Raw genomic sequence first — 26,044 nt, forward strand, 5'->3', positions numbered from 1 at the left:
TCAGCATCACGTGTTCAAGGTGCATCCATGTTGCGGCTTCTACCTCCGTGCTTCAACCCTTATTACTGGACAATATTCCACTGAATGGAGAGACCACATTGTGTTTACCCAGTCATCCATTGGTGGGTGTTTGGACTGTTTCCACTTTTTGGCCATTATGAGAGTACGCTATGAATGTTGGTATATGATTTTATGCAAACATATTTTCATTTCTCTTGGGTGTATATACCCAGGAGTGGAATTGCTGGCTTATATGATAAGTCTGTATTTAACCATGACGACCCACCCTACTGTGTTCCGTAGCACTATACCACTCACACCACCTCCAGCAATGAGTGGGGGTTCTCCACATCCTCCCCAACACTTGCCATTACCTGTCATTTTGACGATAGCCCCCCGCTCAGTGGGTAATCAGGTCTGCGGACTAGGGTCAAGACCCTGCCTGGGGAAGAATGGGACTCTGACACACAGCCGGGGGACATAAGGGGTGGAGGCCCCGAAGAGCTTGAGCCCCCAGATTCCTCTGAACCCTCTGAGCTGCACCCCTCCCGTTAAAAACTAGCACCTCCCGCCTTACAAGGAGACCCTGCAGAGGCCTCTCATCTATAAATCATCCCCCGCCCCCATGACCTGCACCCACTTCCCCTCCTGCCCGGTGAGTAGGACTAAGGTTAAGTCCCAGAATAATCCAGCCAGGGATGCTGGGCCGAATAAGGGAAAGATGGACCTGTACCCCAAACGGCCGGACAACCCAGCCAGCGTGTACCAACAAAAGCCAGGTGGGTATGAGTGGGAGTGGACCCAAGGGTGCTTGATCAAGGGGCTGCTGTGTAAGACCGGATGAGGAAGAGTTTATTGATTTGGAAGTCTCTCCTGGAATTCAGGACTTCATACGCAGTCCAGGAGCCCAGCAAGAAGGTGCAAGCTTGCTGCTAGCAGAGCTTCTAGAAAAATGGAAAAGGTTAAGAGCTGTGCTGAGTGAGATCCGAATGACAATATTGCCTGAAGGATGGGGGAAGGTGGGGCTCAAAGGTCAGAGAGGTGGGCTTGAGGGGGTGGATATGCCACATAAGGCCAGAAGAGCCATCAAATTATCTCCCAAGGAAAAGCAGAGAAGACACCTTTACCAAGGCTATGAGGAATAGGCTAGTGAGCAGACCCAGCATCACTACGAAGCTCGAGTGGCCCCCTCCATAGAAGACATCATGGTCCCCTGAATAGCACTGGGGTTGGTGGGACCTTGAAATAATATCAGCCATGAGACAACACTGACCCATCAGGTGGACACAATTTCCTGTGAGGGGTAGGGTCGAGGGGGCAGCCGGGAGGCCCTGAGCCCCTGAGCCCCAGAGAGTTAAAGAGCTGGTCATAAAATAGGGTGTCCCTAGGAGCAGACTAAATGGGCCGCAAACCAGGGAATTAGTCAATTTGCACCATCAAAACACTTAGAAGACAGATCATTAGGACACAGGGAACTTTCCCCCAAAATGACACCATCCCTTCCCCAGTGCTTCCCAGGGATCCTGTCTGTGACCCATGACAACTCCAGAAAACATGATCCTAGAGCGGGGTGGGGGCGGGGGTGGGGGCGGGGGTGGGGGTGGGGGGAGGAGGCGGGCGTGGGGGCGGGGGTGGGGGTGGGGGGAGGAGGCGATAAAGATCAGCATTAGAATAACTATTTAAAAATTGAATATAAGGATCTATTCTTTGTAAGTGCTATAGGAAATGATAGCATTGTATCAAGGTTAAAGTTCTAAATCACATCACTGCTCTGTGTTTCTGTAACAAGATATCCATGTGCTTAGGGGATACATATTGAAGTATTTAGGAGGAAAGGGGTCTGGGCGATTTTGACGTGTCAATATGGGTTCATCAGTTCTAACAAACGTTCCAGTCTGGGGGAAGGGGATGTTGATAGTGGGGGAGGCTGTGCGTAGGAGGGCAGGGGGTCTCTGGGAAATCTCTAGGCCTTCTGCTTAATTTTACTTTAAAATACAAAGTCTATTTTTTAAAAAGAAAGAGAGAGATGGGGCACCTGGGTAGCTCAGTTGGTTAAGTGTCTGCCTTTGGCTCAGGTTGTGATCCCGGGGTCCTGGGAGACCTCTCTCCCACGTGGAGAGAATGAGGAACCAATGTGGTAAAATATTCTGGGGGAAGGGCATAAGAGACTTCTTTATACTCATCTTGCACATTTTCTCAGGGTTTCAAATTATTTCAAAATAAAATGTTTTTAAAAAAATGATAAAGCTTGGACTTTGGGATCGGGTCATGAGGAGTTAGAACCTAGCCAGACAACCTACAAGCTATGTGACTTCCCACCTCTCTCTGCCTGCGTTCCTGTTCTCCTCCAGAAAAGGAGACTGCTGGCCCCTGACCAGCCTACCTCTAGATGTGGCAGGAACAGGCCTAAGGACAAGGGAAGACCCTTACTGGGTGGATGTGGTAGTTAAGATTCTCCGGAGAAACAGAAACAATGGGATGTATAGATCCAATTCAGGAATTGGCTCGTGCTGTTTTTAAGGCTAGCAGGTCCAAATTCAGTTGGGGGTGGGGGTGGCATCTGCTGGTGGATTTCCTTCTTCCTCAGGAGACGACAGTGTTTTTTCTTTTGAGGCCTTCAACTGATTGGACAAGGCCCACCTGTGTTATAAAGAGTATTCTGCTTTATTCAAAGTCTACTGATTGAAATGTTAATCTCACCTGGGGGGGGAAGCCTTCACAGAAAGATCTAGAATAATGTTTGACCAAATATCTGGGTACCATGGCTCAGCCAAGTTGACATACAAAATTAATCATCACAGAGAAGGGCAGGCAGAGAAGGGCCCTGTTCTTCCCACATCTCGGGGATTTTTTTTGCCTTCTGTATTATTTTTTATTGCTAGACAGAGGCAGCTGGTGGGAGCCCTCTGGGGGTTTCATTTTCATAGAGCTCTGGATGGACTTGCACATCCCCTCTGGCCTGTGCACTCCTGGGCCAGTGTCCCACCCTTGCTGGGCTGGGTAGGTGCCTGCTGAGGCCTCACAAGTATCGACAAGCATGCTGAGGAACTGGGCACAAAGAAGCTCCCGCCTTCTGACACTCTGGGACTTGTATGTGCCCAGTGCTGTGTTGTGGAATGTTGGTGTGTTTGGTGGGGTCCGGAGCCGACGGCCAAGAAAGAATTCTCGAGAGGTCTTTGGTGCAAAAACGGTGGTTTTATAAAAGCATGGGGACAGAACCCCTGGGCGGAAAGAGCTGCTACCCCAGGATTGTGAAGGGCAACTGATTATATACTTTGGGGTTGGGGAAACTGAAGCCAAGGGACGTTCCAAAAGGATTTTCCAGTGCTGAAGAAGACTCACAGCATCCTGGAGGCCTTGCCATTGTCAAGCTAAGGTAGTTTTTCCCTCTAGCAAAGCGTTAGCGTTAAGACAGGAGTTTCCTGGAGGAATGTTATATTCCACCTGCCTCAAGTATTTGTCAGGCTTCAGGTTAGAAGGAATTTAATTTTATCTACATTTCCTTCTGCCTTTGTGTCCCACATCACGCACCGGCAGAACTAGAACCTGAGTCTGGCTCAGATTTTGCCTTTCTGTGTGTCCCTGAGCAGATCAGTCCCCTCTCTGGGTCCTTTTCTCCTTGCTGCTCTCATCGACTCTGACTTCCCAGGCCCTGGAGACAAGGGTGTTAAAAAGGAAAAACCAAGCCCCAAATGCCCCCCATGACAGCAAACAGAGACTTCATTACAGTTTTGACATATGCCTGGAACGTGACCTTTGAAGAGTCAGCCTGAGATTTCCCCATCAGCACTAGTGATGTCATCTGCTGGATAAACACTCTGCCAGCCCAGTCCCTTGGCTCCAAAAACATGTCCTGGCCTGAAACAGTTCTTTCTTTTCCTGTTAACAGCTTCTTGCTCCGCCTCCTTCCTATAAAAGCCTTCCATTGTGTAACAACTTCTGGAGCTCTTTCTACTTTCTAGGAGGGATGCTGCCCAACTTATGAAGCACTTAATGAAGCCAAAAAGATCTTCAAATTTATGCCATTGAATTTTGTTTTTTGACAAGGGGAAAAGGGAAAGAGCCTCGAAAGATGACCTCAGTCCCCTGTAAAAAGATGATTTGCTTAACAACTTCTTAAATAGCATTTGCCAAGTGTCCCCTCCCTGTTCTAACGTGAACCCTATGAGACAGGTACCATTGTTATGCCATTTCACAGATGGGGAAGTTGAAGCACAAAGAGAGCAGGCGATGTGTTCAAGGACACACTAGCATGGATCAAGCCGTCCTAAGGGGGCTCCAGAGTCTAAATGCAAGGACACCCGGGGATGGGGCGCCTGGGTGGCTCGGTTGTTAAGCGTCTGCCTTCGACTCAGGTCATGATCCCAGGGTCCTGGGATTGAGTCCCACATCGGGCTCCCTGCTCGGCAGGAAGCCTGCTTCTCCCTCTCCCACTCCCCCTGCTTGTGCTCTCTCTCTCTCAAATAAATAAATAAAATCTTAAAAAAAAAAAAAAAAAAAAGGACGCCCAGGGAGGAGCGGACTGGCCAGCTGCCCACCCTGCAGGGGTGGGCAGAATTCTCTACGAGGAAGTCAGCTGGGAGCATTCTGTGAGTTTCGGTTTCTAGGCTCTCGCCTGGTGATTTGCAGTTTCCTGGTTCTTGAATGTGAGTTTTAGTTTCCTGGCTCCAGGCAAGGGAGTGGTTCCTTCTCCTTTCCCTTCCTTGTCCAGTTAGCCGTCACCACGGCCGCCAGGAGCAATGGGGAGCTGGGCATCACATCTGTACTCCGTGCAGCCCGAGAAGCTGGATGAGCTGATCCAGAACTCCCTGAGGCCCTATGGAGAGTGTCAGATGCAGATCGATGACACGGTGAACGCCATCTGTGCCGTGCTGCAGGAGACGGACCAGATCCCCCACACGATGAGTGTGGTGAACGTGAGTGGACGGCTGGGGGTCAGGGCTTCTGGGAGCCTGGAGGTTCCATGGCCACTGGAAGGAGGAGTGACGTGGTGCTGAGTGCCTCCCGGGTGACAGGCTTTGGGTGCACAAGACATCCTCTTGCCCTCCCCACCCTCGAGGGAGGTGATGGAGCACGGGTTTAGGAGCAGCTCTGCCTGGACTACTGTGCACCCGGGGGCAGGTTGCTTAACCTCTCTGTGCTTCAGTCTCTGAATCTGTAAAATGAGAGAGGAAGAATAATCCCAGACTGTAATGAGGCTTAAGTATATAATGTTCTTGGTATGGGGCCATAGTCTGCTTGGGAGCACACGCGCCGAACCACGAGGCCATCCCGCCTCTCGATATGGTTCACTTTTTCCTAATTAAAATAAAACATAGGAAAAGGGCACTGATCTAAGTGTACATCCCAATAGATTTTCACAAACAACACACCTGTGTCACCTACACCCAGATGGAGAAAGGAAACCTTCCCGGCCCCAAGAGCCCCGGGACCCACGATCCAGTCCCTACCCCCAGCCCTCCCCTAACCACTCTGCAGACTTCTGACAGCGTAGATTCGTTTTGCCGTTTTTTGTTTTTTGTTTGTTTGTTTGTTTGTTTGTTTGTTTTTACCTTGGCGTAATTGTAGGGTGACCAACCCCATGCTGGTCTGCCCAGAACCGAGGGGTTTTCTGTGCTAAAACTGGGAATGTCCTGGGAAAACCAGACAGGTTGGCGGCTGGATATAAATGAAATCATGCACAGTGCGGCTTTGTTGTATGGCTTCTTGGACCCCATCCTGTTTATGAAATGGATGTTGTTGTGTGCAGGCATCTCTTTACCCTTTCAACGCTGGATAGTTCTCCAGTGTGCGAAGACACCACATTTGTCCACTCTATTGCTGATGGCCATTGGAGCTGCCTCCAGTCAGAGGCTCGTATGAGAGGGGCTGCTACGACCATCCTGATTCAGGTCTTTGGGTGGACAAATGGACGCCTGGCGCCATTTGAGGCTTTGGCTTGATTTGAGAAATACTATGGCCTGCTGGGGCATCCGGGGACCCCAAAGGGTCCAGAGTCTCACATCTACGTCTCTGTCACTGGCAGGGCGGCTCCTATGGCAGGAAAACCATGTTGAGGGGCAACTCCGATGGGACAATTGTCATCTTTGTCAGTGACCTTGAATGTTTCCAGGATCAGAAAAAAAAACAAGATAAAATCCTCGACAACATCTGGCAGTGTCTGAAAGACTATCAGCTCACAAAGAAGCCGCCGGCCAAAATGGAGACCGGAAGGTTCCACGGTGGGCTCACCCTCCGGCTATCCACAAAATGGCAGAGTATCACTTTTGCAGTGCTGCCTGCCTACAACGCTCTGGGTGAGTTGCTCCTGGGTGTGTGGAGAGCGCTGGTCTGGAGAGGTGTGCTGAGAGAGCAAAGCCGAAGAAAGGGGTAGCAGATAGCCATGGGGGTCCTCGAGGCTGGGGATGGGATACACACCACTGGTATGTTCCAAAGCCAGGGACCACATACCTTCAAGAGAGGAGGTCCCTCCTGCCCTAGGCCTACTCTCTTCTCTAGAACATTTCCCCCACCTCCTAACTGACTTTGGAGAAAATGTCCTAGATTCCAGAATCTAGAGCAGAGTTTCTCAAACTATGACATGCATACAAATCACCAGGGAACCTTGATAAAATGCAGGTTCTGATTCAGGAGATTGGGGCAGGGCCACGGACTCTGCTGCTGCTGGTCCACACACCACCCCCTGGGGACTTAGACTAGAATAACTGTTGGTGAGAAGAGGATGGGGCAAACATCTGCGAAAAGTTCAGCTGGGGCAGGCATTTGGAGTCTGCCTTCTGACTAGGTCAACATCAAGGCAACTGGTTGCCCTTCCCATGGGCAACTGGTTGGAGGAATGGATGGTTAGTTGAATGGACAAATGGACGGATGGGTGATAGATTGGATGGGTGAATGGTTGGACAGAAGGAAGGAAGGCAGGAAGGCAGGAAGGAAGAAAGGATGAATGGATATGACAGACTGGTTGGAAGGAAGGATGGATGGATGGATGGATGGTAGATAAGAAGGAAGGATAAAGCTCAGCCTAGTGACAGTGTAGTCTCAAGCACAGGTGCATGTAATCACAAACTTAAATGCCAGAGCTGTTAAACCCCTCATTAAGCAAACAGGAAAACTGAAGGAAAGGAATGTCCCAGAGACACACGGCCAGTTACTGATAGAACTAGAATAAAAAGCCCAGATCTTCTAAACCCGAAGCTGGGATGCCTCTAAGACGAAGACACACAGGACGCCTGGGTGGCTCAATTGGTTAAGCAACTGCCTTCGGCTCAGGTCATGATCCTGAAGTCTCGGGATCGAGTCCCGCATCGGGCTCCCTGCTCAGCAAGGAGTCTGCTTCTCCCTCTGACCCTCTTCCCTCTCGTGCTCTCTATCTCTCATTCTCTCTCTCTCTCTCAAATAAATAAAATCTTTAAAAAGAAAAGATGAAGACACACACACACACACACACACACACACACACACACACACCTCGGTGACTCACATTCACAGGAAGGCAACCAAGATAGAGAAAAGTGCACTGGTTTGGAAGGTAGGCAGCCCTCAGTTCCTATCCTGGTCCCGCCACTTACCCACTTTTGCCACCTCTAAGATCAGACTCGAAATGGCTAGTTTACGGGGCCTTTAGGATGATAAGGACTACCTCACACAAGGTCTGGGGTCAAGGTGAAGAGACCCCGTGTGACTCAGAATTCTTAGGAAATCCTATGTTCTCGCTTGTTCGGAGTATGGTGGCTGGAGACTGGGCCAGGGCGCCGTCTGCTGGGTTCACCCTAACATGCAAGGATGGTGTGAAAACGACAAACACGCTCTTCCTCGCATGTGGTATCCAGGCGCTGCCACCAGGTGGCGCTAGAACTACACATTCCCAACCGAAATCCCTCTGGGGAAGGACCCTATAAGGATTGCTTTCTGGGAAAAGTAACCTACTGGGGAATTCTTAAATAATCTGTCGGAGTGAATGAAAGGAACAAGCTGGCTACTGGCTCCTCTTGTTTGTGTGTTTGTAAAGTGTGCTTGTAAACAGTAGAGCTCCGCTAGCAAGAGTGGAAATCCTGAGGAAATTCTGCGACCCTATTGACATCCCTCCCCTCCGTGGCATATGCTTCTTTAGCCCCACACCAGTGGTTCTCAAACTTCCGTGGGGATCAGAATCCCCTGAGAAACTTAGTGAAAAAAGAGAGGCCGAGCTCTCTCCACTTGGGTGTCAGACCTCCTGCAAAGCTAATCTGGACTTGAGAGCCTCCTGGGCCCATGCTCCAGATTAGCTGTGCAGCAGGATTCCGACTGGCACCCAGTTTGAGAACCACTACCTGGCATCACAGGGTCCAGTTCTGAGGGTAGTATGCCTACTCCCTGTCCTCCAAACCCCAGCCTCCAGTACCCTGCCTTCACCTTACCTGCCTCCTCAGAGTCCCTGTACCCTTGACTCTCCAAAACAGAACGCTCACCAGCTGGGCTCCATAGCAGAATATACCGTATGCAATCTATGGACCCTATTTTCTTCCAGGGATATGCCAGCCGTGCCAACACCATTTGTTCAAGAAGCCACCTTTCCCTCCTAATTCAGAGCTCCCCCTCCTCATTTATAATTGTGTTTTCCATCCTTCCGTTCCTGCTTATCTTGCCTAAGACCAGCACCATGTGGTTTTCGCAGTGGCCATTTTATTATCACGCGAGGCTCGCCGCCCCTCACCTTTTAGGTGGACACACCGGTCCCCCTACAGGTGAAGCCACTGACGTGCACTGCTGAACCCCAGCAGAGCTTCACGGCTGGCTCCCCGGGGGCAGGCCGCCTAAACACCACAGGTTCTCCATTTCTCTTTTGCACCAGGCCTAAGCGAGAAGCCCAGCTCCCAGACCTACCGAGAGCTCAAAAGAGCCTTGGACATGACAAAAGCCCGCCCCGGCGAGTTCTCTGTCTGCTTCGCAGAACTCCAGCAGAGGTTTTTTCACAACCGTCCCAGAAAACTGAAGGATTTGATCCTCTTGGTAAAGCACTGGTACCAACAGGTAATTTTCAAACTATGTTTCTAGTGCTGTCGTCCAATTCCTCTTCACCAAGATCATCCACAGCCAGGAAAGTACGACGCTCTTAAGTATAGAGCTCAGTGCAATTTTTTAAGGGTTTCATTTATTTATTGAGACAGAGAGGGAGAGTGTGAGGGGGAAGGAGGCAGAGGGAGAGAGAGACTCTCAAGCAGACGCCTCGCTGAGGACAGAGTTCCATCTCAGGACCCCAAGATCATGACCTGAGCCGAAATCAAGAGTCAAGAGTCAGATGCTTAACCGACTGAGCCACCCAGGTGCCCCCAGCTCAGTGCATTTTTATAACCTTTTTGGCAACATCCAGATCAAAATAGGGCACCTTTCCTGCATCCCAGCAGCTGCCTCAAGCCCCTTCCCGGTTAATACTCCCCCCAAACGACCACCATCCTAATGTCTGTCACCACCAATCAGCTCTCCTCGTTTTTGAGCTTGAAATCAATGGAATGGTACCGGACATACTCTGTCTGCCCTCTTTTCCTCAACATGACGTCTGAGAGATCTGTCTCTGTTGTTGCATGTAGTTGTGGTGTTTCGTCGTTCTGTAGGATTCTCTTGTCTTGGTATGCCACACCTTTATCCATTCTGCTAATGGACATTTGGGTCATGTCCAAATTGGGGCTATTACGAATTAGGGTACTATGGATATTCCCCTACATGTCTTTTTGTGAGTTTAAGCACTCATTTCTCTTGGGTAAATATACAGGAGTGGAAGTGCTGGGTTATAAGGTATCTGAATATGTATGTATACATATTTATACATATATACGTGATATATTTATATATGTATATGTGTGCACATAATAAATACATATGCAGACTATATACCATATTATTATATAGTATATAAAATATATATCATTACATAAATATATATAATATATTAAATATCTGTAATAATATATATTTAACTTTAGGAAGTACTGCCGACAGTAGTTTTCCCAAATGGTTGTACCTAATGACACTCCCATCAGCAATGTACAACGGTTTCAGGTGCTCCCCATCCTTGCCGATGCTTGATACTAAAATCCATCGGATTTTAGGCATGGCATCCTTTTAGTCACTGGTTGGGGGTGGTGACTTCCTATAGACTTCTGATTCCTTGATTTCAGGCCCCTGGCACGGGGGTGGGGGGAACTGGGTCCCCAGATTAGACACTACCCCTTTCTTCTCCCACAGTGCCAGGAAAAGCTGAAAGATTTACCCCCTCAGCCCATGTATGCTCTGGAGCTGCTTACAGTCTATGCCTGGGAACAGGGGTGCAGAGCAGAAAACTTTGACATGGCAGAAGGCATCAGAACTGTCCTGGGGCTAATCAGACAGCAGGAGCAGCTGTGCGTCTATTGGGTAGTCAACTACAACTTTGAGAACGAGACAGTCCGGAACATTCTGCTGAGCCAGCTCCGGTCATCGAGGTACCAAGCTTCCCTCCACCCTCTCTCTTTACCTGTTCGCCTGCAAGCCAGGCTGTGTGCCTTAGCATAAGGGCTCAGCCCCGTCCCTCCCAGCCAAGGATGCACCAAAAGAACACCAGCGGCGGGGGGGGGGGGGGGGGGGGGGGGGGGGCGTGTGGCGGGAGGCAGAGCGGGGTCTGCCTGAAATAGGGGAACCTGACCAATGCTTTTCACATTTCAGACTGTCGTCATATGTTGTCCCCCAAACACTTGAGAGGTGCTTCCCCTTATAGAAGGAAGGGGCTCTTTTATTACGTTATTAATGGAACATCTTTGTGAAACAGAGAGGCCAGGAGCAGAGGGTCTAGCCATCTCAGACAAAGCACCTGAGCAACCGAGAGGAAGCACGGGTGCTGGAGCCCGGGTTACCAGACGCCCGGTGCAGTCCTCCTTCCCCAACGTGGATTTCTTCTTCCACACGCAGCCCAACTGATTTCTTTTAATCTAATGTAATTCATAGGCCAGTAATCTTGGATCCAGCTGACCCAACCAATAATGTGAGCAAAGATAGGTCGTGTTGGCAACAGCTAAAGCAAGAAGCTGAGAGCTGGTTGTCTTCTCTCAGCCAGAATGAGTCACCTGGACCATCGTGGAACGTTCTGGTGAGAGAGCTTTGCAAATACAGCTCATGTCATGCTGCAGGGAGGGCGTCCTGACACCCAGACCCGGTCTTAGCCAAGAGCACCATGTGTGGATTTTCTAGGGCTGTGGGAACAAAGTGTCATACACGCTGGTGGCTCACAGCAACAGAAATGTATTCTCTCACAGATCTGGAGGCTAGAAGTCCAAGGTCAGGGTGTGGGCTGGGCTGGGCTCCCTCTGAAGGCTCCAGGGGAGGATACTTCCTTGCTTCTGGTGGTTGCTGGTGTGCTCCTTGGCATGTGGCCACATCCCTTTCACCTCCGCCTCTGTTGTCACATGGCCTTCTGTGGCGTCTCTTCGCAATGTCTCCCTCCTCTTCTTATAAGGATGCCAGGCCCGTTGGATTAGCACTTACCCCAATGGTCTCATCTTCACTTGATTACCTCATACAAAGGCCCTATGTCCAAATAAGGTCACATTCACAGGTACTGGAGGATGGGACTTCAACATATCCTTTAGGGGGACACGGTTCAATCCATAACACACCGTTAGGGGCCACCCTTTTCTGTTAAAATGATGGTAAAGAGCAAAACTGAACAAAGAGAAAAGGGCACCCGCAGACTAGAGATTTCAGTTAATTGCTGCAGGAGAGACAGCAGGTGGAGAGGTGGGGACGGACCGCACGGAGCAGAGCCCCAGGCGAGTGCACGGCAGCTGCCCCGTCCCCAAACTGGAGCGCAGATCAAGGGGCCGGCTGTGAGGCAGATAGGCCGGCTTCCCCTCCCAGCCCCCAAAGGAGAAGCCAACCTACCCCCCACAGAATGCCCCTGCGCTCTCGGAGCTTGTTGGAGAAGGACGATTCAACAAGAACATTATCAGTCTAGGCCACTGAATCCTTTCCATTTTCTGGGGGTCATGGGATGGCAGGGGGACAAATGTGTCATTTGAGGACAACCAAATTCCACACTGCACAGACATGGGACTAATTTACATCCGAAGTATGCTAAGGGTGGATCTACGTTCCATTTGGCACAGAAAGTTGAGGGTCACCTGAGCAAAGATGGGTTATAAGTGAGCTTCCCAAATGCCTGGGCCCCTGGACGGGAAGGACCCTGTGGGCGGGGAGCTCCCTGCCTGGATCCAGAAGGAACATGGTATGCCCATTCTTTTCCTGACTTTCACTGGACTCTGGTCTCTTCTCCCTGACCTCAATTTTCCTGGCTTCCTAAAACAGCCTTTTAAAAGATATCCCCCCCCCAACTTTATTCTGAAAATTTTCAAACGTAGAGAAAAGTTGTAAAAATGGTTCAGTGAACCGCTGCATCGACCTAGACACCCAAATGTTTAACCTTTGACCTCTTTAGCTGTGTTCCGGTCTGTGTGTATGCACACATACTCACCATCATCATCATCATCAGTGTTGTGAGTGCTGCTTATATGGAGCTATTGGAGTTGGCTGCCAGATAAGGACATTCTCTTAGCTAACCACACGCAATGATCGAGTTCCAGAGAGTAAGATGAATACGTTATTACCCTCCAGCTACAGTCCATTTCCAGAGCTTGCCAATTATCCAAAGAATGTTTCTGATAGCCAGCTTTTCCCAGCCCAGTAGCCCCTGCTGCATTTAGTTCTCGTGCTGCCCCTAAGCCATCTTTTGATCCCTGCTTTTGCTCCCTTTTCTACCCAATCAACCTCTGTTTCCAGAACTAGGAGGCCATCCCTCTCATGAGAGCTGTTGGAGGCGACTCAGGCCCATGACCTGCTGCATCAGGGCATCTGGGCACTGGAGGGCACGCACACACACGCACACGTGCCCCCCATGATACTCAGCCCTGTGGGAAGGGCAGTACTGGCAATGAATTTGCCTTCAAGCACCCGGTGAGGTCCACTGTGAACATCTGGAGGCAACCAAGGTTGACCTTCAACTTTTAAGCTGACCAGCCCACCCCCGTCCCCAAGGAGAGCTGGCCCGCCTTGTGCGTGCTTGCCAGCAAAGGGGTGGTACCTATACAGAGCAGTGTGTTTGCTTCCTCTTACTGTTGGAAGGAGGGAAGGAAAGAAGGGAGGAAGGAAGGAAGAGAGGAAGGAAGGAGGAGGAAAGAAAAACCACAAATTTCAAAGCTGAAAAAAACACAAATTTAATTTAATTTAATTTAAAGCTTCTAGCCTTCAATCTCTCTATATAACTCTGATGCTCCCTCTTCTAAGGACCCTTGTGATGACATTGGGTACACCTGGATAATCCAGGATAATTCCCCCATCTCAAGATCCTTAGCTTAACCACATCTGGAAAGTTCCACGTTCCATATAAGGAAACATATGCACAGGTTCTGGAGATTAAGACGCGGACATGTGGGGAGATGGGGGCGTCACCTCCCCTCCACCTCCGCGGACTGGGACCTCTAGGGTAGACTGAGTGAGCAGGTGGGGCAGGGAGCGGAGGGGCCTCCCATGGGGCGTCATGACCCATGAGACATGGAGCAGACCCCACAGTCTGAGCTTTTCTACTGAAGAGGAAAGAATTGCACTTCTGTGCAGGCCAGACCCCATTTAGAGATCAGAATATGATTTCTTTCTGTAAGTGACCACAGATGCAAGGAAGTAGCACGTCCCACCCTCCACAACGCCTTTTGGAGCAGAGAAGTGTCCCTTCAGACTGAACCCACAGCCCCCCTGATCCCAGGCTGGCTCTCTCCTCAGTACCCTGAGAACAGTATAGAGGGTTGAATAGTGTCCCCCAAAACTCACGTCCACCTGGATCCTCAGAATGGGACCTTCTTTAGAAGTAGGGTCTTTGCAGGCGTCATAAGTGAGATGAGGTCATTCAGGATTAGCATGGCCTCTGACTCCAGTGGCTGGTGTCCTTATAAGAAGGCACACGGAGACCCAGACACATCAGTGGCCAGAGTGGTATGTCCCGAAGCCAGTGAAGGCTAGGAGTTGCTCGAGCCTCCAGAGGCTGGAAGGGGCAAGAAAGTCTCCTGCCCTAGAGCCTTCAGAGGGCACCCAGCTCTGCTGACACATTGAGCACAGACTTTAGTCTCTGGAACAGTGAGAGAATACATTTCTGTCGCTGGAAGCCCCCCAGAGGTACGTTGCTAGGGCAGCCCTGGGAAGTCAATCCCCATGGGCACATGTGTGCAACAGAAGCTGATAAAGCCTGAAAAGGCTCGCGTGTGATCATTTCTCCAGAAATCCGCAGTCCCTGCGGGTAATGGGAGACTGGTGGCGGCGCGGGGCGGGGGGGGGGGGGGGGCACAAATGTTATAGGGTTCCCAGCCACAGAAGGCAACACCCAGAACAGCTTCGAGTCCCAGGAAGGGTCAGACCTCTCCTGGGGGTAGGAAGTAACAACTCACATTTTTTGTTTCTGGGGCAGGGGACCGGTGGGGGGGTTGGGGGGGCGAGGGTCTTGGGCACCACCTTGAACTCTCCCGAATGTTCTCGTGGCGCGTCAATGCAAGCGCTGAGTGCTCGTCTACCTTCCCAGCCAGCACCACTGTTTGCCACCCCGGGCCATCTTCTAGACAAGTTTATCAAGGACTTTCTCCAGCCCGACAAAAAATTCCTAGACCAGATCGCGGTAGCTGTTGACTTCATCTGTAAATTCCTTCAAAAAAATTGCTTTCGCCCTTCAGCGAGAAAGGTTCAGAAGACTGTGAAGGTGAGCGCTGGCCTTTCTCCTCCGTGGTTCCCGGAGCCCTGCAGTGCCTGCCGGTGGACGGAGGGCAAGGGGGGCGGGAGGGAAGCGGGGGGAGATGGGCACCCAGGACCCCGGCTCTCATCGGGGTTGCCCGCACACTGCTTCCATCCTTAACAGCATTGCTTTGGCTCTGTATGAGCTTCTGGGGGCTGCCGTGGCCCTTAGCGGCCTTGACCTGGGACCTACACCCCCCCAATCTCTGCCTGTGTCTCCCCCTCACCTCTCCTCTGCGGGTCTCTTCTTTCTCTTGTCTCCTAAGGACAACTGCCATTGGATTTAGGGTCCACAGACCCCTCACTCAATGACATCTACACAAAGACCCTTTTTCCAAGTCAGGTCACGTTCTCACGTTCCCAGCAGACATATCCACTGGGGGCGGGGGGGGGCTACCATTCAAACCACCGCAGCTTCCAAGCTCGGTGTGAACTGAACCAAAAAGTGACCTCTTTCTTGTTTTAATGACCACAGCCCGATAAGTCCCACCAACTGAGCTAAAGATTCGGCAGATTGGGTCATTCTTCTCCATGGGTCAAGGCCATGGGCTAACCCGCTTCCCTCCATCTGTTGGTCAGCGACCAGATAACCAGGTGCCCGTGGTCCGGAGGAGGGAGCAGGGAAGGGCCCATACGGCGCCAGCAGACCTGGGGGCCTGCTGCCCTGTCACAGACCCGGGGACCGGTACCAGTAGAGTAAAATGTCTCACTGAGGGTCATTGGAGTGAGTTCATGGTCACAGGCTGAGTTCATGGTCAGTGTTAGAATTGTCAAAGCTTGTTTTCTCCCTTCCCTCCTGAGACCCCCCCCCCCCCATTAACCTGACAGTAAAAAAATAAGAAAAGGTATGGTGGCATATCACAGAAGAAAATAGGAAGAGAACCACCAGCGCATAGGACGTTGCTTTCTGTCTTCCTGAAGTTATAAAGGGTTGTCTGCTGGGTGACAGGGGAGGTGTCCCCTGAATGTGAGGAGGGGGCATGGAGCGGCCGGTGAAAGCCGACACTCACAGACCAGCCGCATGAATGAAGCAGGTTTGAGCACCTGTTTACAGGGGACAGAACACCCTCCCCTTGCCCCTAACCCGCTGCCAGGCATTGACTACCCATGGGTAAAACAAACGTGTTCTCTATAAAAATCGAGTGAGCTTTTTGGGGGCACCCAGGGCAGCAAGTATGAGGGTTGGTGCCCAGAGCAAAGCCCCCAGCACGGTGCCCTGGGACCGTTTTCTCCCCCACCTGCCCTCGAAGCAGCCCGTCAGCTAAGGAGCTGCGCCTAATAGAGTTGGTAGAGCAGAAAGGGAAGGAGCAAGTGGAGAAGCCTGTGTGGCAGGGACATACATGGCCCACACTTACTACCCGGCCCCCTGCGGAAAGTTTGCAGAGCCCGGCACCTAAATCATGAATATTCGTCCCACGATCCCCAGCTTGTTAGAGGAAACAGATGACTCAGGGGACAGATGAGGACCTTTCAACGCAATGATTCCATCCAGTTTGATTTCTCTCAGGTCACAGGAATTCACACAAAGCTAAATCCTCTTTGGGAGAAATCTTGAGGAAGTTGACATGAGAAGTGGGTAATTGGAAACGAGCCATCAGTTGCTTGTGTGTTAATAAGCACATCAAAGGGCATGAGAAAACCTTTCAAACCAAACTATTCGTTTGAAAAATTGAATGCTCTGCTTTGGACTCAGCCCTAACTGGACCCTAACCTGGAACCCTAACCTTGGCAACCTCATTAATGAGCCCACTGGCGCCAGCCCGTGGGGGCTCGGGGCTTGGGACCTAGAAAATGCTGTATCTCCGCTTGCCTTTCTTCACCAGGGAGGGTCAATGGGCAAAGGCACGGCTCTGAAGATTGGGTCCGATGCTGACCTCATCGTGTTCCCAGACTCGCTTAAAAACTACACCTCCCAAAAAGCCGAGAGATGCTGTATCATCAAGGAAATCCATAAACAGCTAGTAGCCTGTCAGCAGGAGAAAGAGTTTGCAGTGAAGTTTGAGATTTCAAAATGGAAGGCTCCCAGGGTGCTGAGCTTCTCTCTGAAATCCAAAGTGCTCAACGAAAGTGTGAACTTTGATGTGCTGCCTGCATTTAACGCGCTAGGTGAGACTCCCCCCCCACCCCCCAGACCTTCACTTCTAGAGGAGGAAGCCGGGTTCTGGGGCGATGGGGCAAGGCGGGTGGAGGGAAAGCCATGTGACCTAGTAATGGCTCATGGGTCTAGTGACTCCAGCAGGTGGCACGAGTAATGGCAGCAATCCCTTACACCTGTGGACATGTTCATTCTCCTTTCTCACTTAAGGATCCCGAGGATGGCCAGGACTATATTCTTTATCTTCTTATATTCCTGTGGTGTCACTCACAATACCTGTCAAAGAATGGGGTCCACAGGAGTTCTGTACACATTTATAGATAAAATGCCACAAGTGTTAGTGAAGGAAATGAAAGAACAGACTGGGAAGAATTCTGAGGCAAAGGCAGGAAATCTGGGTGCCTTCAATCTGCTTTGGAAATTCGGTTCATGAATGACAGATACATAATGTTATATTAAAAGAAACCAAGACTGTTTCAGGCATTTTTCAAATCAGAATCAAGAAGACTCTGATACCTTCCCTCTAAATGGTTCTTAGTGTCTCTAGAGAGGAAATAACAGTATAAATTGGAGGTCAGCTAATTTTTGTTGTTGTTGTTAAGGCAAGGTAGCAAGTATTTTCAGCTTTGAGGACCATACAGTTTCTGTCACAACTACTCGATTCTGCCATTGTAACCTGAAAGCAGCCATAGACGATACATTAACGAAGGAGCATGGCAGTGTTCCAATAAAACTTTATTTACAAAAACAAGAAGTGGGCCAGATTTGGCCTACCGTCCATAGTTAGCAAACTCCCAATCAGTGCTATCTAAAAGGTCTTTCTGTGATAATAGGAATGTTCTATATCTAATAAGAGCTTGAAATGTGGCTAGTGGGACTGAGGAACTGAATTTTTTATTTTATTTCCCTTTAGTTAATTTGAATGCAAATAACCACATTGTTTGGTGGCTACCGTATCAGACAGTGCAAATCTAGATAATACTTTAAAAATAGCACCCTTACTCATATAGACCGTATAGTTTTTCAAATATCTCATTACTCCCAGTATCTTAGACATCAATCATTCAAATATACCAATAGAATTCCAAATCATTTCCCAGAATTAAATTATATTGGTCAAAAATATTTGAAAACGGTTACTTTTATGCATAGTAAAGCATAAAAACTAAATATCTCCCCCATGCTAGGTCAGCTGAATTCTGGCTCCCCACCCAGCCCCAAGGTCTACGCTGAGCTCATCGATCTGTACAAATCCTCAGACGCCGAGGGGGGAGAATTTTCCACCTGTTTCACAGAACTGCAGTGTAACTTCGTTGTCTCCCGGCCCACCAAACTGAAGGATTTAATTCGTCTGGTGAAACACTGGTACAAACAGGTATGACAGTGCTCATTCCAGCTGTCTGGAATTGTTTTTATCGTGCTCTGTGCCCATGGAACCGGTTCCCATCAAGTGTTCCGTGTGCCCACACTCTGCCGTGCTGGGGCCTGAGCCACTTTCGGGACTCTGTCCACTAATCCGGCATATCTCTGTGGAGTCCCCGTCACCAAACCTGTGAAGTTGGGTGAGCTATAGAGCATCCCCTCCCATCAAAGCTGCTTATTTTGCCTTTGCTCTGACCCCCCGAGAAGTCAGCAGGAATCCAAGTTATTCTGCCTACCAAGGACAGGTGAAATTGGGAATGTACATGCCTACAGGTCACCAGCACGGCTCACTGCCCACCCCACCCCCCCCGCCCCGCTCAGTGCCCATGCTTAGCACACACAGACGCCATCCTTGGAAGACAGGTTGCAGCTACAGGCAGGACCAGGGGCTGCATTTTCTGCAACCGGTAGCCTCCCTTTGCTTCCGTCACTGTCTCGCACACAGGGGACCTTCTGAGTATCTCTATGCAGCAGACATCCAGCACAGCATCAGCTCTTTCCTGAGATGTCTCCTTCCCGTTTACAGTTCCCTGGGCTCTGTGGTTTCCAACCCAGAAACTCAGAGAAACGGCCGTACCCGCAGCCCCAGGGTGCTCAGAGAGCTCAGGGCTACCGTGTGACCTTGAGCGAGTCAGTTCCCCTCCTCAAGCCTCATGTCTTCATCAGAAACGTCGATCTATGCCTGCTTGGTGGCGTTGTCAGAGGATTAAGAATGACACGTAAAATGCCTGGCCCCACAGTCAGCACACAGTGGGTGTTTTGTAAGTGGTCGCTGTAGTATAACTCTAGGGAGTCCTATATGGCCGTAGCCCAACCCGGAAATCTGCATGCTGCCAAGGGAGCACCTGCTCAGACCTCCAGCAGCCCAGTCCCATCAGCACTGTGTCTCGTGCCTCAGTTACCCGCTGGGGCCCCAGTGGCCGTTAATGTGTGGTCTCTGCTGTACTCTTTGAGCTCACTGCACCTCCCTGCCTTCACTGGTACTGTCTGACGTTCCCCTCTTCCCTCAGTGTGAAAGGAAACTGAAGCAAAAGGGGTCTCTGCCCCCAAAGTACGCCTTGGAGCTGCTCACCATCTATTCCTGGGAGCAGGGGAGTGGAGCAGAGAATTTCGACACCGCGGAAGGTTTCCGGACAGTCCTGGAGTTGATCACAAAATATCAGCAGCTCTGTGTCTTCTGGACGGTCAATTACAACTTTGAGGATGAGACTGTGAGGAACTTCCTACTGACCCAGATCCAGAGAACCAGGTGCCCCAAATCCTGCCACCCCCTTTTCTTAACCTGATTCCCTCCAATGCTATTCCAGCGACCTGGATTCTCCTCCCTGGGGTCGCGATTCATTATTCCCCACGAGAAACTGAGGATGGCGGTGGGTGGGGGTGGAAAGGTGCCAACCAGCAGAACCTCCCATAGTCTCCAGGGAGGAAATCCAGGGGGGTAGGGGGCAGGAAAGAATGTCATCCAGGAGGAATAGAGAAGGAAGGACCAAGATACAGGTCCCTGGGTTGCTTCCATCTTTGTAGGTTGGAAGGAAAAGCGTGAATTCGTTATCAGGTCTTAGGGGTGTGGAAGTCGGAAGTGTGTCCCTGAGAAATATCAACATCATTCCTTCATGGCCAATTCGTCCTACAGGAGAATTAGATTTATTAGATCAGATTTTATCCACCCTTTCAGACCGCATCCCACAAAACCGCTATCCTTCAAGAATAGCGGGGAATCTTAGCGCGTCCATTCAGTGCTCCCGGCGGAACAGAAGAACAAGGGAAACAAAAGAAAAGGAAAGAGAGGAAAGAAAAAAGCTTTGAGAAAGAATAGAGGAGAAGAAAGAGAGAACAAAATACCACAGGTTGGCTGGCTACCATGGGCGTGGCCGACGTGACATCACAGTTGATTAAATTATGCAGCATATTTCAGTCGACCTAACAGGAGGGAGATGTTTGTCTTATGCCGTCCCGTGTATAATAATGAGCAGCTTTCAAAATACTATTGGCAAATATAATTGAATTCTAGGAAATCACTTTGTATTCTATCAGTACGTTTGAATTACCGGCATCTATTTTTTAAAATTTTTTATTGTTATGTTAATCACCACACATTACATCATTACTTCTTGATGTAGTGTTCCATGATTCATTGCTTGTGCATAACACCCGGTGCTCCACGCAGAACGTGCCCTCCTTAATACCCATCACCAGGCTAACCCACCCCCCCACCCTCCTCCCCTCTAGAACCCTCAGTTTGTTTTTCAGAGTCCATCGTCTCTCATGGTTCGTCTCCCCCTCCAACTTACTCCCCTTCATTCTTCCCCTCCTGCTATCTTCTTTTTTTTTTTCTTAACATATGTTGCGTTATTTGTTTCAGAAGTACAGATCTGTGATTCAACAGTCTTGCACAATTCACAGCGCTCACCGTAGCACATACCCTCCCCAATGTCTATCACCCAGCCACCCCATCCCTCCCACCCCCCACCACTCAGCAACACTCAGTTTGTTTCCTGAGATTAAGAATTCCTCATATCAGTGAGGTCATATGATACATGTCTTTCTCTGATTGACTTATTTCACTCAGCATAACACCCTCCAGTTCCATCCACGTCGTTGCAAATGGCAAGATCTCATTCCTTTTGATGGCCGCATAATATTCCATTGTGTATATATACCACCTCTTCTTTATCCATTCATCTGTCGATGGACATCTTGGCTCTTTCCACAGTTTGGCTATTGTGGACATTGCTGCTATAAACATTGGGGTGCACGTACCCCTTCGGATCCCTACATTTGTATCTTTGTGTGAATTACTGGCATCTAAAACACAAGACGTGTTGTTTTGGTGCTAAGAGTGTAATGGGCCCCTGATTCTGAGGCCACTGGTTTTAAAAAGCATGTAATGCTTCTGACTCTCCTTTAGGCCTGTGATCTTGGACCCAGCTGACCCCACCGGTGATGTGGGTGGAGGAGACCGATGGTGTTGGCATCTCCTAGCAAAAGAAGCTGCTGAATGGTTGTCCTCTTTCTGCTTCAAAGATGGGACTGGATATCCTGTACGATCGTGGAAAGTGCCAGTAAGAATAATCTAAAGGAAGTGTCCTCTGGAGATGCCCCCGTGACATGCTTACATCAAAGAGCTTCTCCTGTTGTAGCAACTTGGAATTCATTCCGCCACAAATAACAGATAGCCCAACTCAGGAGCTGAGAACAAAACAAAACAGGCCTGGGTTTTTTTGTTTTGTTTTGTTTTTTTGTTTTTTCCTTCCCATTACAAGCAATCCTAAGGCAGGTGACCCAGGACTTACGCAACAGCTCTATGAGCAGGTTTTTTCCACTGGGGGAACTGTTGGCATATAGGTTGTCTAGTTCTTTGGGCTGGGGGTTGTCCTGGGCAGCATCGGGTGCTGAGCGGCATGCCTAGTCCCACCACTGTGGCCACCAGAAATGTCTGCAGACATTGCCAAATGTCCCCTGGGGCATTACCGGCCCTTTCTGGCTGCACCTTCTTTAGTTGTCCCAGTTGGGACCATTAAAAAAGTCTCGAGACATGGCCTCATGTCCTGTCAGGAGCAAAATCGCCCCAGGTGAGAACCCAGCTTCAGAAGAACCGCCCAACCCTAGAGTTTGCTTTAGTTCTCCAGATCTGCACTATAACCAGTACCCAAAAGTTGTCCCTGGTAATACGAACCCTCTCAGATACCCTTCCTTCTTCTTTTTCTCTGACTCTTTTAACCAACCAGTGGTTTTAACTGCTTAGGATACGTCTTATTCTGGCACATCTATTTCTTTCTCTCCAGACAGTGCAGACACCGGGCAGTTGTGGTATGGGGATGCATCCTATTGTCAATGAGATGTTCTCATTCAGAAGTCGTAGGACCCTGGAACGGTAACGCTAGAAGAGACTTCTAGAAGTCATCTGGCAGCTGTTTTTAAAGATTCCGTTTGCTGTCACCACCAGATCCACTCTCCTCCACTCCTCCTCTCACTACTTTGACTCCTCTCAAAATCAAGAACACCAAGTCCTTCATAGCATCAGCCTGCTGAACTCTCGCTCGGCAAGTGACCCGCCTTACCAGACTCATCCGCTCTCATCCAGCTTCACGGATGCCATCGTTCTGTCAACCATCGTGTGTCTTCCCATTAGCTCCTTCCTTTTCCTTCAAGCCTTAGCAGAGGGATCTCTCCGTAGTCCCAGCGGGAAGCCCTCTCCCTGCCCCTGGGTTCCCATAATTCCATGACCTGGCTCTCACACTCCTCCGCCTGACCACCTCCTGTCTCTTTCCCTCCGCACACAAAACCCAGTCTGCACCTGCTGAGTTGAAGGTCTCCCCTGCATCTTCTTAGCCCCTGAAACCCCAAAGGTTTGCATTATAATTGTTGCCTCACATACATAATAGCCTACGGTCTTTTGCTCCTGAGCCTCCCTCCCCGCCCCCTGCCCCCCACCACCACCATGATGAGTGTCTTCTTGCCAAATCTTAAGGCTTTATGCTGTGGCTTAAACTTCAGAGATACTTGAAAGTCTTAAGTATTTTAACCTCAAATATCCACTTAAAGTTTTATTACCACCGCATACACCACTACACCAACTGTTATAGAATAAAGAGTATATCTAGTCTTTGCCCCCAGCTCCTGGCACAGAGCTTCAGAACCCCTTGGAATTTCCCTGATAGGAGAGTCTTTTGCATTCCCCAGGAGCCTCTTCCAACCACCCCTGAGTTTATGCTGACGAGGTTTGGGCCCTTTGGTAAGAGTTTAAAGGAGGGATTGGCCATGCCGTCGATGCCAGGCATGTGATGAGAGGGTTGAAATTTTCAGCCCCATCCCCCCAACCGCCCAAGAGCAGAGAAGGCCACAGATTGAGTTCAAGCCCATGGCCAGTGATTTAATTAATGGTGCCTTTGTAATGAAACCCCAATAAAGACTCTGGACAGCAAGGCTTGGAAAGTTTCCTGGTTGGTGAACAGAGCAATGTGTTGTGAAGATGGTGCATCCGAACTCCATGGGGAAGGGGCTTCTGCACTCCAGACTCTTCCAGCCCACGCCTCCTGTGTATCTCTTCATCTGCCTGTTCATTTACATCCTTTATAATAAGATGGTGATTGTAAGAATGGCATTTTTCTGAGTTCTGTGAGTCATTCCAGCAGGTTATTGAAACTAAAGTGGGGCCATGGAAACCCCTGAATTTGTAGCCAAGTTGGGGCGGGGGTCCAGGTAGTCTGAGGACCCCACTCGCAGCTAGCTAGCATCTGAGGAGGAGGCAGCCTTGCTGGGACCTTGCCATTTAACTGTGAGGCCTGCACGGGCTCCACGTAACGTCAGAGCAGGATTGACAAGTAGGACTCCCAGCTGGTGCCGTGCCAGCGAGCTGGTGTTGGAACGCCCCACCGCTCTTGTCCAGAACAAGGGCAAAAGAAAGAGCCCTTGAAGAAAGAATGACCACTCTGCATTCACATCGACTCAGTCTATCACTGGATACCAGACCCTTCTAGGTGCTCCAACTTGCACTAGAGACATGGACAGGAGGCCGTAAGACCATAAGACACTGCTCCATCCTCACTGGGTTAATGACATACCTAGAGGTACGTCACCTGAACCCCTTAAATAAAAATGAACAACCGTGTACAGCCACATGGGGGTACGGATGTAGTGGATTAAGACCTGCAACAATAAATACAGTCAGCGACTCAGATTATCCCAAAGGAAGGAAGGAACCACTCTGGTCCTTTCCTGCCAATGTCTTCTCAGCATTCGGCAGACATTTAAGTTCATTAAGAGCAAAGATAAGAGCATCCGCAGTGATCAAGGAACATGCCACTCACCGGTCATCATTGGAAGCAACGAGAACACCAATGCTTTTTTCAGAAAAGCGGCAAGTCCCAGCAATGAATAAGATATAACTAAGCCCAGCCTTTCTTGTACAAACTATTTCAGGATAAACATACAGCTATAACTAATAAGAAAAAACATCTTTTTTACAAAAGAATTCTACTTAATATTTGTTGAAAGGGTGAAAATTAGAAATGTCGCCATTTTGCAACCTTTGCTGAAATGAATGAGGCAGAGACTACAGCTGGATGGGACCAGTACGAGAGGTGACAGAAGGGGGCAGAAGGGGGCAGACCATCACCTCCCAAACCCGCGGTCTGATCAGAGCATCAGCAGGAGGACATGGTGTGCCTGCTGGTGGGAAGCAGTATGGAGCACCATCCCTTAGGTGTTTTTGCCAAGTCAAAAAAAAAAAAAAAAATGACCATATGAACAAAAAGAATTGAGTTAGCAAATCCCAGAGAAAATGTGGAAGCCAGACACATTTCACAGGGGAGAACATCAGAGTGAAAAGCAAGGAGAGGAAATGCGTGTGAAAGGGAAATGAGCCAAGAATGTAGCAAGAGTCCAGCTAGGCAGAGCTAAAGATCAAGATCCCAGGCCCATCGTCCACTCTCAGTTACCCTGGCAACAAGGCCCCCACTTACCCCAAAGGAAGTAAGCAATGATTAGAAGCAGGGCTACACATGGCAAGTGGCCAGTGGCCCCGGAAGAGTTTGGGAAGAGTTTGAGGGGCAGACCATAAATGAGGCCACCAATGGGGAGAATTCTCAGATAAAAGGATTATCTGGAGCCTGTCTGCTGGAGGGGTTCAGCTGCTCTGAACTGAGGCTTCTCCAGCTAAGTTTGGTTAAGTCAGAGCAGGTAAAAATGGTACCACTCTGGTTCTGTTTCTTGACATCAGTGCCTGGGACGAATCTCACACAAGGAAAAGATGAAGAAAACTCACTCTCTGTCTTTCCTGGGGCTGCCCAGAGTGGGGTGTAGACCTGGAGGGAAGCACAGGGAGCAGAATGTGAGGACTCAGTAACCCAACCCAACCGCTCTTGGAAAAAAGATGTTTTTTTCCTTATCAGTTATAGCTGTATGTTTATCCTGAAATAGTTTGTACAGGAAAGGCTGGGCTTAGTTATATTCCATCTGAACACCCACGTGCCCGGCACATGCACCTCTGATGGAGTTCCTCAGAGATGCGTGGGACCCAAGGCCTTTCTCTGCCCTCTCCCTTCGTTGGGGGACCAGGCTGGGAATTGCAAGGGAGAAGCTCTCGTGTTCTAAGGGACAAGCCTCCAGTTGAAGGAGCAGGAAGTCATCACCAGGAGAAGGGGAAAGGCTCAGTTGCTGTAAGTGTGTATATGGGGTGAGGGTTATGGGGGCAGGAAAAGGGATCCTTCCCCAAGGCTTGGCCACTAAATGCCACTAAACCCACAAGAGGCCTGGGGAAGCCAGAAGGGGTGTGGCGGACAGAATAATAGCCCCTCAGAGATGTCCAGGCCCTGATCCCTGGAGCCTGTTGATGTGTTACCTGATCTGACAAAAGTGACTCTGCAGATGGGAATAAGTAAAGGGTCTTGAGAGCGGGAGAGGAATCTGGGTATTCACGTGGGCCCAATCGAATCACATGAGCCCTTAAAAACCCACAGCCTTTCCCACCCAAAGTTAGATTCAACGGAAGAAGACGCAGGAGGACGTGAGCAGCTGTTGCTGGCTTGGAGATGCAGAGTCCCGAGTCAGGGAACGCCGGCGGCCTCCAGATGCCGCAAGTCACGCCGGAGAGGGCCACCTCCCGTTTCCTCCGCTGCCCTCCCCGCCAGAGGTGGGGGCCTCCCACACCAGGGAGGGGAGAGAGAGGGGGGAGGAGGGAGAGCGCCTTGCTCTCCCTGATTCCTCCTCGCTCCCGCCATTCCCAATGTAAAAGGAAGACACTGGTTTTCT

At 49.9% G+C, this 26,044-nt stretch overlaps 1 protein-coding gene across 1 annotated transcript; it reads left to right on the forward strand.

Annotated features, from left to right (window-relative positions):
* The first annotated feature begins 4,610 nt into the window (after nucleotides 1-4,610).
* OAS2 (2'-5'-oligoadenylate synthetase 2) lies at nucleotides 4,611-23,217 on the forward strand. The gene is made up of 11 exons (XM_027576073.2): nucleotides 4,611-4,916; nucleotides 6,026-6,296; nucleotides 8,831-9,009; nucleotides 10,222-10,457; nucleotides 10,957-11,098; nucleotides 14,570-14,743; nucleotides 16,599-16,881; nucleotides 18,058-18,245; nucleotides 19,303-19,541; nucleotides 21,201-21,354; nucleotides 22,078-23,217. Exons 1-11 carry the CDS (start codon nucleotides 4,740-4,742, stop codon nucleotides 22,168-22,170), a joined length of 2,136 nt encoding a protein of 711 aa, XP_027431874.1. The 5' UTR covers nucleotides 4,611-4,739; the 3' UTR covers nucleotides 22,171-23,217.
* The last annotated feature ends 2,827 nt before the right edge of the window (nucleotides 23,218-26,044 follow it).

The sequence above is a fragment of the Zalophus californianus genome, chromosome 14 (assembly GCF_009762305.2).
Source record: "Zalophus californianus isolate mZalCal1 chromosome 14, mZalCal1.pri.v2, whole genome shotgun sequence".
Classification (NCBI taxonomy): Eukaryota; Metazoa; Chordata; class Mammalia; order Carnivora; family Otariidae; genus Zalophus; species Zalophus californianus.

Coding starts and splice junctions, on each gene's coding strand:
- OAS2 (XM_027576073.2), top strand. CDS start 4,740: ATGGGGAGCTGGGCATCACATCTGTACTCCGTGCAGCCCGAGAAGCTG. Junction 9,010..10,221: donor TAAAGCACTGGTACCAACAG/GTAATTTTCAAA, acceptor CTTCTCCCACAG/TGCCAGGAAAAGCTGAAAGA. Junction 18,246..19,302: donor TGAAACACTGGTACAAACAG/GTATGACAGTGC, acceptor CTCTTCCCTCAG/TGTGAAAGGAAACTGAAGCA.